This window comes from Muntiacus reevesi, chromosome 2 (genome assembly GCF_963930625.1).
Source record: "Muntiacus reevesi chromosome 2, mMunRee1.1, whole genome shotgun sequence".
Lineage (NCBI taxonomy): Eukaryota > Metazoa > Chordata > Mammalia > Artiodactyla > Cervidae > Muntiacus > Muntiacus reevesi.
This window is the reverse complement of record NC_089250.1, coordinates 45,666,771-45,680,539: the sequence shown is the minus strand read 5'-3', so window position 1 is coordinate 45,680,539 and position 13,769 is coordinate 45,666,771. Positions and strand designations below refer to the sequence as shown.

Genomic DNA, 13,769 nt, shown 5'->3' with positions numbered 1-13,769 from the left:
TGTGCATCAGTGATTCTGTGGGAACAACTTCTCACGAAGCAGAGTACCTGAGAGCAGAGTCATGTTTGTCGGCACACTCCGAGAATCCACCTCAAGACCGTCTTTGTGGTTTAAATGATCCTCCACATTCAACTTTTACCTGTGAACAAGAAGGCAGATTGGTGACAGCCGAGGGGAGGTTTTTAAACCTAATGTAAGTTCCTTTAACTTAAGTTTAAAAAAGAAAAACACAAAAAACTATGGCCAGAAACTCAAGTGCAATGATTGTTGCTGGCCTGGCCGTGGAGACATAGGAGGGAGCTGTAGGGGATCATGCACTCTGAATGCGCAGGTGCTTAGCCAGGTCCTCGTCCTGGTGCCGGTGGTGGGTGTGGGTTCCACTCTTCTGTCCTTATAGAAGAGAGTTAGTTTCTGTGTGTTGGTGCTGGAGGTGAACAAAACTGAACTTAGGTGTGTTTTTAGAAAACTGTCCCAGAAAGTGATTGTGTCTGCTGGGCTGCTGGGCACAGTGGTACAGAGAAGAAATGGCAGGGCTTGGGGCCACTCCCACCAGACCAGCTCTACTGTTAGTCTGAAATAGTGGATTTCTTATAAGTTCTTTGATTCTTTTATATTCCAGCATTACAGGTGGTTACAGAGAATACTGTAGGGGCAATTTATGTGCGGTTAAAAGCCATTGTGATTCATTTATTACGGATGGTTATAGAGGAGAGCTTGGAACATCTTAATTCCTCAAACACTGGAGGTAATTTACATGCAGAGTAGTGTTTCTCCAGTGAGCTCCAGAGACTGTGGTAGCAGAGTCCCTGGACATGCTTGTTAGGACATGTCCTGAATGGAGGCACAGGAGTCAGCCTGCCCACAGGTACCTCACGTCAGGCGAGCCTCTGGTTGTTAGGGGCCCTGAGCTGTATTCAGGTGACAGTGAAACGGTGAGCACAGCACAAGTTAACACATTGGTTTATAGTGGTCAGGATGTGCTAATACTGCTTGTGTGTTAGTAAGAATTTCATGTTTTGGAAGGATATCTTGTTGAATTCAATTACGTGAAATTTTTCTCTCGTAGGCAGTGAGGTTGGTCAGTAATGATGGCCGTTAGTTCATTTCAGCTAGTATTTATTTTGAGTATTTACTATGTGACGGATACTGTACAAGACCCTGAATGAGCAAAAGAATGCTGAACTAGACCATCATGGGCCTGCTGTCACAAAGCGTACAAGAGGTTGGCAGACCATGATCCATGGGCACATCAAGCCCACTATCTGTTTTGTACTGCTCATACCAGTGGGTTTTATACTTTTAAATGGTGGGGGAAAAATTCAAAGAAATAATATTTTGTGACTTATGAAGATTTTAAGAAATGAAAATTTCAGTATCCACATGCTTTATTGGAACACAGTCCTGCTCATGGAAGGCATACATTATTTATAGCTGTTTTCTCACCACAGTGACAGGGCTGAGTGGTCAAGACAGCCACCAACTGAATGTCCGCAAAGCCTAAAATAGTCACTGTGAGGCCCTGACAGAAATTTTTCTGCCTCTGGTCCAGCCTGCTATGGGAAGAACATTCTGGATCTTGGGAAGCCCTTGTTAGTAACAGACTTGGAAGCTTGGGTTTGGTGAGGTGCACAGCACCAATGTGTATCTAAGAAGAAGATGCGTGGATTTCTGGTTTTACACTTCTCTCTCTCTCTCTCTCATACTTTGTATACAGAAGTGGTATTCACAGGAGGTAATTCTCTGCTAAAGTAGGTTTCTGCTCCTGAAGTATTGTATTTCTAGGGCCCACTGAAAACTCCAGACCTAAATTCAGTCCTAAATGTTCCTTCAAATAATGGTGCTTGGGCATTGTTATCGAGAATCAGCTGTGATAGGACCAAAACTTTTGATACTTTTTCCTGCCTTCTTCCAGCCAAAAACACTGTAAGTCACTGAGTTTGGCTGAATTATTCCACTTGTGTTTTTGTCTGTGATATATACCTGACACATCTGATTTGCTATAATCCAGCAGTTATTGTAACTGGCTTAAGAATTCTTAAGTCAAGAAGATACTCAAGATTTTCTGTTATTTTTCCCTTCTAGGGAAGCAGCCACTCAGGGAAATGGTATGCACCTACGCCCATCTTAGGTTAGTGGGTGTGTTGCCCTCTCTGTGACAGCTTCAGCCATAGGTTGCTGTTGTCTCATTATGGCTGCAGCAGCTTTGGGCATGTAATAAAAAGTTCCACTCTTTATTATCTGTAGATATTGACCAAAGTCGGGTGGTAAGAGCAGTTATCAAAACTTCCTGGACTGTTCACGCTGATGGATCCTGAGCTGCCCCTTTATGAAGAGTCCTGAGGTCTGCTGGTGGAGGATAGGTGTGGTTCTTCAAAACCTCAGAAAAAAATCGGATCTGAGATAATCTGCAGGTTTCATGCAGCATTATTTTTTGTTTTTCTCCCCTTTTGTCAAGAGCTGTCTGCTTAGTTGTGTTACAGACAGGACTGTGTTTACCCTAGAAGCTACTCCTTTAATTTCCATTATAGTGGCTTTTTCTCAAGGCATATCAATGTTCTGGTTTGGCCAACAGGCACTGACTCTGCTGTGAATGTCATGGAAGGCGGCTCACAACACGTTACCTAAGAATTCCTCAGAAGTCTTAGGGTGCAGCCCTGGACAGAACTGTGTGCACTGTTGATGTCTTTTGTGAAATACCAAATCTTTAAATTATAACCAGAAAGTGTTACAAAGCAAGCCAAAGAATTTAGCAAATGTGAAAACATGAGAAATGTTCTGTCCCTACAGATTGTTGTAAGAGGCTGTGCACATATTCTGGTCTTCTATTTGCCTGCCTTCTCGGAGTAAGCTCCTCAACGACATGTGTGGGAAGTGGGCCCCTAGCTCCTGAATACACCAGGAGCAGCATGAGGTCCTAACAGCTCTTCACCTACCAAACAGTCAGTCAGAGTGTTCATATGCATTTGAGTTCTTGCCCTGCATCTTCAGTGGAATCCCGTATTTGTCACCAGAAAAAATGTATTGGGCAGCAAGTAAAACATTAAATGAGTTAACATAGAGACTTCCAGCAAAATGATCCTCCTTTGATATGAAACTTCTTTTGTTGACTCCTATACGCAAGAGTCAGTGAAGCTTCCAATATGTAAAGTGAGAAGAACCAAGAAATAGTTAAAATGTCAGAAAGATGCCTTTTTGCTGTTGTGAGCAAGTAGACAGACTCTAGATCCGGTGTCACTCGAGAAGCCAGCTTGGCGGCCCTGCCTCTTGACTCTGCGCGTTGTAGCGGCAGAGGTCGGGCAGGCCGCTGCCCGTGCTTGTGTGCGGAGTGGCCTCTCACTTGGTGCTCGCAGTGGCGCTCAGTCAGGACCACCTGTGAGAGGCACCTGTGGTGTGGGGACTGCCGGTGCCCAGGCTCCCTGTAAACCAGTTACAACAGTAAAAACCAGTTACAACAGCTCTGGGTAGCGCTTTTTCCCTTGGGGGTAAAATTTACAGCACAGTGATTTGCACAAGTCTTGCATGTGTCACTTGAGAAATAGACAAACACAGAGCTCTGGACCCAAGTCCCACCGACTTACCACTGAGTGCCACCCAGACCAGACGGACATCACTCTCATTAGTTTACATCAGATCTAAGTCAAGCTTGTCCCAGAACTTTGTATAAATGGATGCAGGCCATTTTTCAAGGCTTTCCCAGGCAGTTCTAATGCACAGCCAGAGGTGATGAGCACTCAAGTGGGATGCCTGAATCTAGGCGGCACTTTATAAAACAGGAACAGACTTTCTGAGGTGGTAATATTTTGCCAGATTTGGAGCTTTGAAGGGTGGACATGGGTCATGTTTCATTTTTTTGCTGGAATAGTCACTCTTGCAAGCGTGTGCCACCACTTTGATTGCACACTGGAGAGGAGAGACACTCTAGCACCTTACCCTAAGCAAATTTAAGCATGATACAAATATTAGATTTTTGTCCTCTAAATTATCATTTAGTTTTGTAAAATTAAGGCCCTCGACCTGAATTCTGTACATTTGGAGTCTTCCCTAAAAAAAATGTTGCTGCACTTGGTTATCCTAATTAGCAGTTAATCTGAAAATGTTTAAACAGGTGAAACCAAAGTAAAAGCGTTCTGAGAGCATGTAATATCCATCAATTTTGTAGATTCTCTATGGAAAGGAAATAGTAACTGAAAACAGACTTTTATTTAAGCAACGGAATTACACGAACAATATAATGCACAGTTACCTAAACTTAAACCAAGTGAAATAGGGTTTTCCCTACTGTTTGAAAATTTCAGAATTTTGTTTCAGAGGAAGAGCAAGCTGGTAAGGATGTACAGACATGTGGTTGTGGTTTAGTTGCTAGGTCGTATCTGACTCTTGCGACCCCCGGACTATAGCCGCCGCCCCCCCCCCCCCCCCCCCCCCCCCAATGCGCCTCTGTCCGTGAGATTCTCCAGGCAAGAATAGTGGATTGGGTTGCCATTTCCTCCTCCAGGGGATCTGTCCGACCCAGGGATTGAACCCACATCTCCTGCATTGGCAGGTGGGTTCTTTACGGGGAAGTCCGTATACAGGCATACCTCGGAGATACTGCAGGTTTGGTTCCAGACCACAACAGTGGAGCGAATATCACAATCAAGTGAGCTGCACACATTTGTTGGTTTCCCAATGGATATAAAAGCTGTGTTTACATTGCACTGTAGTCTGTTAATATGCAGTAGCATTATGTCAGAAGAGGTAACTACCTTAATTAAAAAGTACTTTATTGCAAAAAACTGCTAACCATCATCTAAGCCTTCAGTGACAAAGTGAGCAAATGCTGTTGGAAAAAGGGCCCTCACAGACTTGCTCAGCACAGGGTTGCCACAACCTTCAGTTTTTAAAATGCACAGTATCTGCAAAGTGCAATATAACGAGGTATGCCTGTAGAGGCACTCTGGTTCTAGCACTGTGTAAATCTCACCCATAGAGAAACACTGAATTGCTTTATTTTCTGAGGCACTAAATCAAAAGGGGTTGGGTTCTGACTCACAGTGAACGGCTTCATTGGTTGATGTTGAAAGTGCAGAGAGGAGGGAAATGCATTCCTGTGAACGTGTGGAGCACACAGCCACCCTGGAGACCCAGCAGCCCGGTTGTGGGGGCTACAGTGAGCACCCCTTCCCTGGCGGTCTCTCCAGTGATGCAGACTGCCCGCACTGGTGTGTGTCGGCCTCAGGGGCACTCCTTGCCTGGTTGAGCTCGAGCTATGCAGTGGGAGACCATGAGTGGAGACTCTTCTGACCCTGCTCGGTCTGGCACATGTTAGTGAGCATTTAGTAGTATTTCAGCACTGCATACAATGCTGGTTCTGTGTTTCCCATGAATATTGTGTTACCTATTAAAAGAACACTGACCCCACTAGTAGTATGAGTATGACAGGACTTCTAATCTAATGTAGGTTGCTGTCACACCTGAACTTACACAGATGTGTGATTTAATGATCATGGTGATGTTTGGGATCAGCAGTGTTAGTGCCCCTGAAATACTTCAGAGTGGGCAGGACAGAGCATGTAGTTGGAAGCATTGGGTTTGTCTGGCGTGCAAGATCTGTTCCCCAGCCAGGGATGGAACCCGGGCCATGGCAGTGAAAGCCTGGAATCCTAACCATGAGGCTACTAGGGAACTCCCTGGAAGCATTTGTTCTTATTCTCCTCTTTTTCTAAGGGAATATAGGTTTCCCAAGAGGTAAGGAAAAAGGCTTCTTGGCCTTCTTAACATTTCTTCCCTGTATCCAACAGACCAGAGAGTTGTTTAATAGAGAAAGCAGTGCATGGAGGGATGGCCGTGTCAGCAAGAGTGTTTCCACAGCAGTGTTAACAGCTGACGGGTTCAGATTTGTTGTTTTGCTCTTGCTCACCGGAGGGAGCAACTAAAAGTTCTCATGTGTTCGTGTGCTTGGGGATTACACGGGATTTATTTATTTATCTATTTATTTTTTAATTGAAGGATAATTGCTTTACAGAATTTTGTTGTTTTCTGTCAAACCTCAATATGAATCAGCCATAGGTGTACATATATCCCCTCCCTCTTGAGCCCCCCTCCCATCTCCTGCCCCATCCCACCCTTCCAGGTTGATACAAAGCCCCTGTTTTTGGTTTCCTGAAATATATAGCAAATTCCCATTGGCTATCTATTTTACATATGGTAATGTAAGTTTCTGTGTTACTATCTCCGTACATCTCGCCCTCTCCTCCCCTCTCCCCATGTGGGAATTTTGTTTGATGTAGCTTGTAAATTCACACTTTAAAGTCCCTTTTTCCAAAGATTATACAACCTGGGGTTCAGGAAATATCATTGCATTTTAAACTCCACATGTACACCATTGGCACATGGTCTTGGCCTCAAGTCACAACCCGGCTTCCCTGGTGGCTCAGCTGGTAAAGAATTCTCCTTCAACATGGGAGACCTGGATTTGAACCCTGGGTTGGGAAGATCCCCTGGAGAAGGGAGGGCTACCCACTCCAGTATTCTGGCCTGGAGAATTCCATGGACTGTATAGTCCATGGGGTCACAAAGAGTCGGACATGACTGAGAGACTTTCACTTTGATGTCACAACCACCTGAGGAGTTAACAGTAAATGAATGAACAAATGGTGGAGACCTTTGCCTGGAAATTCCAGTTCAGATGCTCAGGGTGGGAGCCCACCAGTGTATCTGGAGTGTGGCCAGGGTGAGAAATGTGTTCTGCAGTCTGTAGACGGTAAAGAGTAAAGACGGCCTTGGAGTAAAGCTGAGCAGAGAGAGCACCAGCCACCCCCCAGAGCGTCTGGGGAGGGGGCAGCGATGGCGCCAGACACGGAGTGTGCGAAACTGCATCTCAGCTCAGGGGACTGTTTCCCACTTTTGACTCAGATGCTTTCGTGCTGTGAATGTATAACCACTTGGTTAAGCCATAGCAAAGGTTTGTCATTTACACGAGAAAACTTTGCTCCTTCCAATGTATTTAGCATTATTGAGATGACTTCCTATGTGTAAAGTTCTTAGGGGAGTAAGTAATAATGTCACTGGGTAGAAACTCATAATACAGCAGCCTGAAAAAGTAACAGTGTTTATTCAATAGTGGGCCAGACTGCTCTGTCCTCTGCAGGCGGTCTGACTTATGGTCCAGTGTCTCTCGTGGTTGTCTTAGCCTCAACTAAGAAGTTGAGAACATTGGTCCTTGTTTCCTAGCTATCTAGAAGTGACATTGAAGGTAAACTCCTTCTTTAATTCATGTGAAATTAAGTTTTCTGAGAGAAATTAAGAAACCTAATTAGCTTTTAGGCAAGACTAATGGAAATTGAAGTTATTACTGAAAAGACCCAGAACATTTCAAAGTAGATATGTAGATGTGTGTGCTGCAGTGTACGTAGTTCCTAAGTGACAGACTTTTAATAACCTTTTAAATAGAGAATAACATTAATAATTGAAATTCACTGTTCAACGTTGTTATTTTAAAATATCCCTTAAAGGATTTCAGCCATTGATTTTTTTTTAATAAAATAAGTGATTCTACATTACATCATCATTATTGTTATTTTACTGTTATTGTCATTATTTTTTGTCATCTGAAAACTGAAAATTTAAAACATCAAGAAAATAAAAATGCATAATTCTCTGAGGTATTATGTCAAGGATAGTATATTTTCTGATTCTTATATTGTTACATTAAGTGCTACTGTTGGTATGCAAATTTTGAAGATGTGTTGGAAATATTACATTGTTTAAGAAAGTCTATATTTGCATACTATAATCTTTTATATATAGAGCAATCTTTAGCAAGAATATAGACTTACAAATGATCAGATTTTTATCTTGGCCTTCTCTGTTTCCAACAGAGCATCAAGAAGAAAAACACCAACAAGCAGGAGATGAGCACGTACCTCAGGTTCATCGTCTCCCGCATGAAGGAGAGGGTGAGTCCCGAGGGCTCTTAGAATCGCCTAAAGCATGTGTATTCTTTCAGAGTTCCTCACTGACAACTAGCAAATACATGTAGTGTAGTATGAAGGGTGGAAACCACTGCTGTCTTGTGTTTTTGTGCTCTGAATAGTTCCATAAAATGCTCTTAGATTTGTTTTGTCTTTGTTTTCAACACAGGAATTTCTTTAGCTGCATTAGGTTAGAAACATTTACATTTTAAACTTCCATTTATCAGAAAGAACATTTTCATTGATACTTAAGTCTTTAAAATGAAACTGAATTTTCCAAAATAACTGTTCTTTCTACTCAAACCCTTTTAAGGAATGCCACATTAAACTATAGTGCATATACATCTTTCATTAAGTTCTCAAGTACTTGTTGTTTAGAAATTGATGTTTTACCCCTCTCTCTAGCCACATTTAAACTGATGTCTCATGACCTTTCAGGCTATTGACCTTAATAAAAAGGGGAAGGACAACAAACACCCCATGTACCGGCGACTGGTGCACTCGGCGGTGGATGTCCCTGCCATACAGGAGGTAAAGCTTGCCAAGCGCAGCCCTGGCTGTGCACCTGCCCCCCTCCTGCCTCAGCAGCTGTCCTTGTGAGGGGCGTGTGCACCCGCTGGCGCTCAGCAGGGGTCATCTCTTAAGAGTCTTTGTTTTAAGCAACCTGTAGATTCTTGACACTTGTTGATTAAAGAAAATGTATTACAGCCTGATCAGTGTAACATTCCAGATACTATCACCATGCAGCTGTGTCTTCCTGGGCTCTGCAGCAGCACTTGGGAGTTTCTCCCCAGGGAAGATGAGAGTGCAGACGTGATCTCAGGTCTTGGGGAACAATGACATGCACTTGAACAAGGCAGATTTTAACTAGAAAACTTAATCTCTCTAGTGAAGTTCCTGTAATTTTACCTACTTAGCTGAGGGCTATTAATGGGTTGTTAATATTTAATTACAAATGCAATGAACATTTTGACGTGTTTCCAGTTAGATTTGCAGATAATACCAATTCTGAACCTATGTGTCATTTTGAAGTTTTAAATTCTTATGGTTGGCCATAATAGGAGTAATTTTAAATCATCTGCTCTTTCCTTAATCTGCTTAATAGCTGGAAAAACTGAAGGTGTAGTATTTCAGTGGAAGAAAGGGGCAAATGAAAGTTGTTCATAAAAATGAGCAATTTTAATTTTACCTCTTACCCCTATGCTGCGTAACATCTTGAGAACAGTGAAGAGCCCGGCCGTCCCTCCTGCCCTCCCCTGTGGCACCCCCATGTTCTGCAGTCTGACCCCCCTCAGTCCAGGGAGCTCAGGAGCTGGACTGATGGTGTCTTATTAGCACGTGCTGACCATGAGCAGAAGCACCCTGAAGGAAATGAACAGGAGGAAGACCTGGTTTTTATGCTTCCAAAGGTTTATGGTGGAGACCAAAATGCGAGCTGTGATGATGCATAGGGACTTCTGGGTGTGGGTGTCCCCACCTGGGTGCAGGCAGGCAGCCTGGTGGTACCTTGCACCCCTGAGCTAAAGACCGTGAGGTGCTCAGGGTGGAGTTTGGAAGAGCCCTGTGACTCTCGATGCCAGACAGAAGCCATCGACTGTCTTGATGCGCAGAGGACCATCACGGACTTTATTTTAAAACTATGTTAGCCACCTAGCTCTAATTCAGAATTGCCTTGTCTTCTTTGTGGTAATCTGTCACAGAGACTAACAGCTCTTTCTTCTTTCAGTTTTATTTTCCTGACTTATAGAAATGGTTTGGGCTTCTCTGGTGGCTCAGATGGTAAAGAATCTGCCTATAATGCAGGAGACCTGGGTTTGATTCCTGGGTTGGGAAGATCCCCTGGCGAAGGGAACGGCTACCCAGTTCAGTTTTCTGGCCTGGAGAATTCCATGGGCTCTGTAGTCTACAGGGGTCACAAAGAGTCAGACACAACTGAACGACTTTCACTTTCACTTTCCATATTAGTGCCTGTTCTCGAAACCAGAGCCCCGAGAGAGTTGCTGAGAAAGTCATTCTTATTTTTCAAAGAAGCCCTGTTAATTCTAGTACAGACCTGTGCATAGCATATTCCCTATATGGTAGGTGTGTAGTTAGGTCTCATGAACCCCACTACCAAAGCTTTCATTATGTATAGCACTTACCCACAGCTTTTATCATTATTACAGATGAGATGTTCACACTGCAGTAACGTGGCTGAGAATGTGGGACCTTCTGCACTTCACTGTCCTGGAATACCCTGACTGTAGATGGAGTTGTGGGTTTCTTTTATGAACATTCTGTCAGTATGGACACAGGCGCAGTCGTAATGCCATTCTTGGAAAATCTTGCTGTTTCCTACACTCTAACACTGTTAAATTGATGGCAAGTGTTTTCACTATTAACTGTTGGCCATTTTGTTTTTTTTCCCTCTGCAGAAAGTGAACGAAGGGAAATACCGAAGTTACGAAGAGTTCAAAGCTGACGCTCAGTTGCTTCTCCACAACACAGTCATTTTCTATGGAGGTTCAATACTTTTTTTTGTGTAGTTTTTTTTATTCATATGTTTACATTGCATGTTGAGAAATATCTTTTATAAAACATTACACTAAAACAATACCTGAACGATCAGTAAGTAATAATGTTAGGGTTTAAACTTAAAAATATTTAGTAATATAGATAACTACATATAGCTTATAGAATTGACAGGGCAAAAGCAGAACTCAAGTATTTGTTTTTTCCCTTCAATATCCCCTCATTCAAAAGTAGTGAAAGAGGCCAATCTATACCGAGAGTATTAAGTTGTGTTGAATATAAAATTAAAGCCGCCTATTTACTTTTCACTTACTGCCTGAATTTTATTTTAAATACATGTTTTTCTTTTCCGTGGTATATGTCCACTTTTGTTAAACTGAAAGAAAATTTAAATGGTTATATTAATTTTGGTAGTCTTGTGTTTCTTGGTATTCCTGTGATTACTGGTAATAGATATCTGTCTTTATAATTACAGCAGACAGTGAGCAAGCTGACATAGCACGGATGCTCTATAAAGACACCTGTCATGAGGTACTGTCCACACCTAATACCTGAATGCTTGCTGTTTTCTACATTAACCTATTTTAGAATTCCATTCTGATATGTACATTTTAATTTTGCCATTTCTTTAAATGTGATTGTACTTCCATGTTTGACATACATGGTATACAATGCAAACAGAGAGACGGGGGCCGGGGGAGGCTGGAATTCTGGCACAACTGTTCTCAGAGACTCTAATTCTGGGAATTAGACTTAGTTACTAAGTTAACTTCTAGTTAGAACAAAAGGAAATTGTTTTCCTTAACTACCCTAAAGTGAATTAGTTAATATGACTGCATGTAAGTGTGTTGCACTGGGCAGGCACTCAATAAGTGTTACCCTCTTTGAATGAAAGATACAAATTTGAGTTCTTACTACACTACACAGGCAAAAAAGCAACCAAACATCGGCATTCATAATTAACAATATATGAAATATATAATTAGGCAAGATTTTTTTGGGTGGCTTTTCTTATTTGAAACATTCATCTATAACCATATTATCTTTGCAAAAGTGTCTCAATTTATATAAAAAGTTTTGTTTCTTTATTCCATTTCTGATATGACTTCCATTCTTTAAACATGTTTATTGAGTGTGTGCTGTGTTAGGAATAAAGTGGGCGTCAGGATGCTGGCTTCCTGCTCATACAGCTGTGTTCTGAGGAAGGAGACTCAGGAAAAGGAGAGACAAATCAGTTTCTTTACAGAAGTTACAAAAAATGTTGTGAAAGAAAACAGGACTGAAATGGAGAATGAGGCAGAGTAAGGGCTGCTTTTATTGGTAGTGGGTATTTTCTGTGGGCATATCAAGAAGACATTTCTGGGGAAATAGCCTTTCATCTGTGTGTTGAACTAGAAGGTATCGGTGAGGCTGGGGAGCCAAGAGCAGATGCAGTGCGCCCTGAGGAATCTGTCTTCTATTCCGAGTGTACTCTGGGCCCTCTTGGGAGGTTCAGGCAAGAAAGTGGCATTGGAGAATTCAAATTTGAAGCTTAAAGAACAAAATTGAAGGCTATAAACATGAAAGAGAATGCTGATTTACATGCATCTATCTATAGTTTTGTGCATGCATATATTTTATGTAAGCTAAATAGTTATTTTTCTTTTTCAGTTGGATGAACTACAGCTTTGTAAGAATTGCTTCTATTTATCAAATGCTCGTCCTGACAATTGGTTCTGCTATCCTTGTGTATGTGATATTTTGACATTTTCTTTTTTTTTTTCAACCTCTTCAGTGTCTCTGATGTACTGCTCTAAGGAAGTTTATTTCCAATTTGCTTGAAGATTATAATCCTTCTAAATATTTCTCTTCATATCATGCTCTTTATGGTTTTAATGAGTATTAAAAACTGAAGTATCGGAAAAAACAACTTGGGATCAGTATCCATTTCTGACTTTAAAATGAGAACTTTAAGAACAGGAATAAACATTGAATCCCTTAACAAATAAAAATTTTTCATTCTCTTACAAGAAATCTAAGTCTTTCTATATAGCTGTGTGATTTCCCCTAGAATGGCATGTTAGTGCCAAAGGTATCTCCTCTCCCCCTCCACAAGGACATAAGAGCCTGCCTGAAAGCTCCCACTTCTGAGACATTACTGTGCTCTTCAGTCACTTGACGGTCTCATTAAAATTTGCATCTCTGACTTAGTAGGTTGGGAGGAGGACCTGAAAATCTCCCATTTCTTACAAGCTTCCAGGGTTGGACTATATTTCATGAAGCAAAGTTAGAGTGTTCAGTTTGCCTTTGTTACTCACGTGGGGCTTGGTTTCCTTCCAGAGTTCCATGGGCTGTCAGGAGATTCTTTTCACTCCACATTGCTTATGGAAATTTTAATGTTTTGGTGTTTTTCTTGGAGGCAAAAATCAATCAGTCCTGGGGTGGGGGTACATTCTGTGTGTTTAGGACTTAGAAAAGAAGTATTGCAAATATTATACCTAAGTAGGTCAGTATTAATGATATACTTGTATTTAATACTTTACAAGTAATATGACAAGATAAAACATTTTATTTCCAGATACCTAATCATGAGCTGGTTTGGGCTAAAATGAAAGGTTTTGGATTCTGGCCGGCCAAAGTCATGCAGAAAGAGGACAATCAGGTTGATGTCCGCTTCTTCGGTCACCATCACCAGAGGTAATCACGACCCACGAGCCACCATCACCCCTGGGCCTTTAGGAGCCCTGGGGTGGACCCAGGCCTGCAATTACCGGTGCTCTGGGTGCTTTGCCATCAGGAACAATGTGAAGTGTATTTTAAATTAAAAAATAAATCAGCATATAACTTGACTGGGCACTTAAATGGGACAGTTTCAATAGCAGAATTTAGAAGGGTGAACTCAGAAGGTGTCAATGGTGGGAATTAAGTAGAGAACTTCTCAGGATGGTCCATTTCACAGAATTGTATTGTCCTTCTGGGAGTTTCAACCATCTTTTCAAGGTTCTGTCAGAGTCACAGACAAAAATAATCAACTCGGGAGTGTAGGAGAGTGTGGGTCTTGTGATCTAAGAATGGATATGAGGGAAGAACTTTGACTTAGTGTTTTGAATTTCATTAAGTAACAGTTAGCTTAGAAAAATGAAGAATTGTTATGCAGAGATCACCATGAATAAATACAGTAAATATTCTTTAGCTAGTTCCTCATATCTCTGCACCTAGTGGGGGAAGGAAAAGGTAAACACGTGATTATGGACTGTTCCCTCCATATGCTCAAACCAGAGCCTGCTGCTGCCTCCTGAGCCCAGAGCAGGTTGTGATACTTTGTCC

At 41.9% G+C, this 13,769-nt stretch overlaps 1 protein-coding gene across 13 annotated transcripts in view; it reads left to right on the top strand.

Moving 5' to 3' along the window:
• ZMYND11 (zinc finger MYND-type containing 11) overlaps nucleotides 1-13,769 on the top strand; it is a 74,186-nt gene that overhangs the window by 52,857 nt on the left and 7,560 nt on the right. For 10 of the 13 annotated variants that reach the window (XM_065921435.1, XM_065921434.1, XM_065921441.1 and 7 more), the window contains 6 exons: nucleotides 7,860-7,937; nucleotides 8,391-8,483; nucleotides 10,367-10,454; nucleotides 10,939-10,994; nucleotides 12,114-12,191; nucleotides 13,021-13,139. In XM_065921435.1, the coding sequence (XP_065777507.1) occupies nucleotides 7,860-7,937; nucleotides 8,391-8,483; nucleotides 10,367-10,454; nucleotides 10,939-10,994; nucleotides 12,114-12,191; nucleotides 13,021-13,139 (512 nt within the window). The remainder of the gene's footprint in view (nucleotides 1-7,859; nucleotides 7,938-8,390; nucleotides 8,484-10,366; nucleotides 10,455-10,938; nucleotides 10,995-12,113; nucleotides 12,192-13,020; nucleotides 13,140-13,769) is intronic. The other 3 variants (XM_065921442.1, XM_065921440.1, XM_065921438.1) reach the window with 1 other exon arrangement.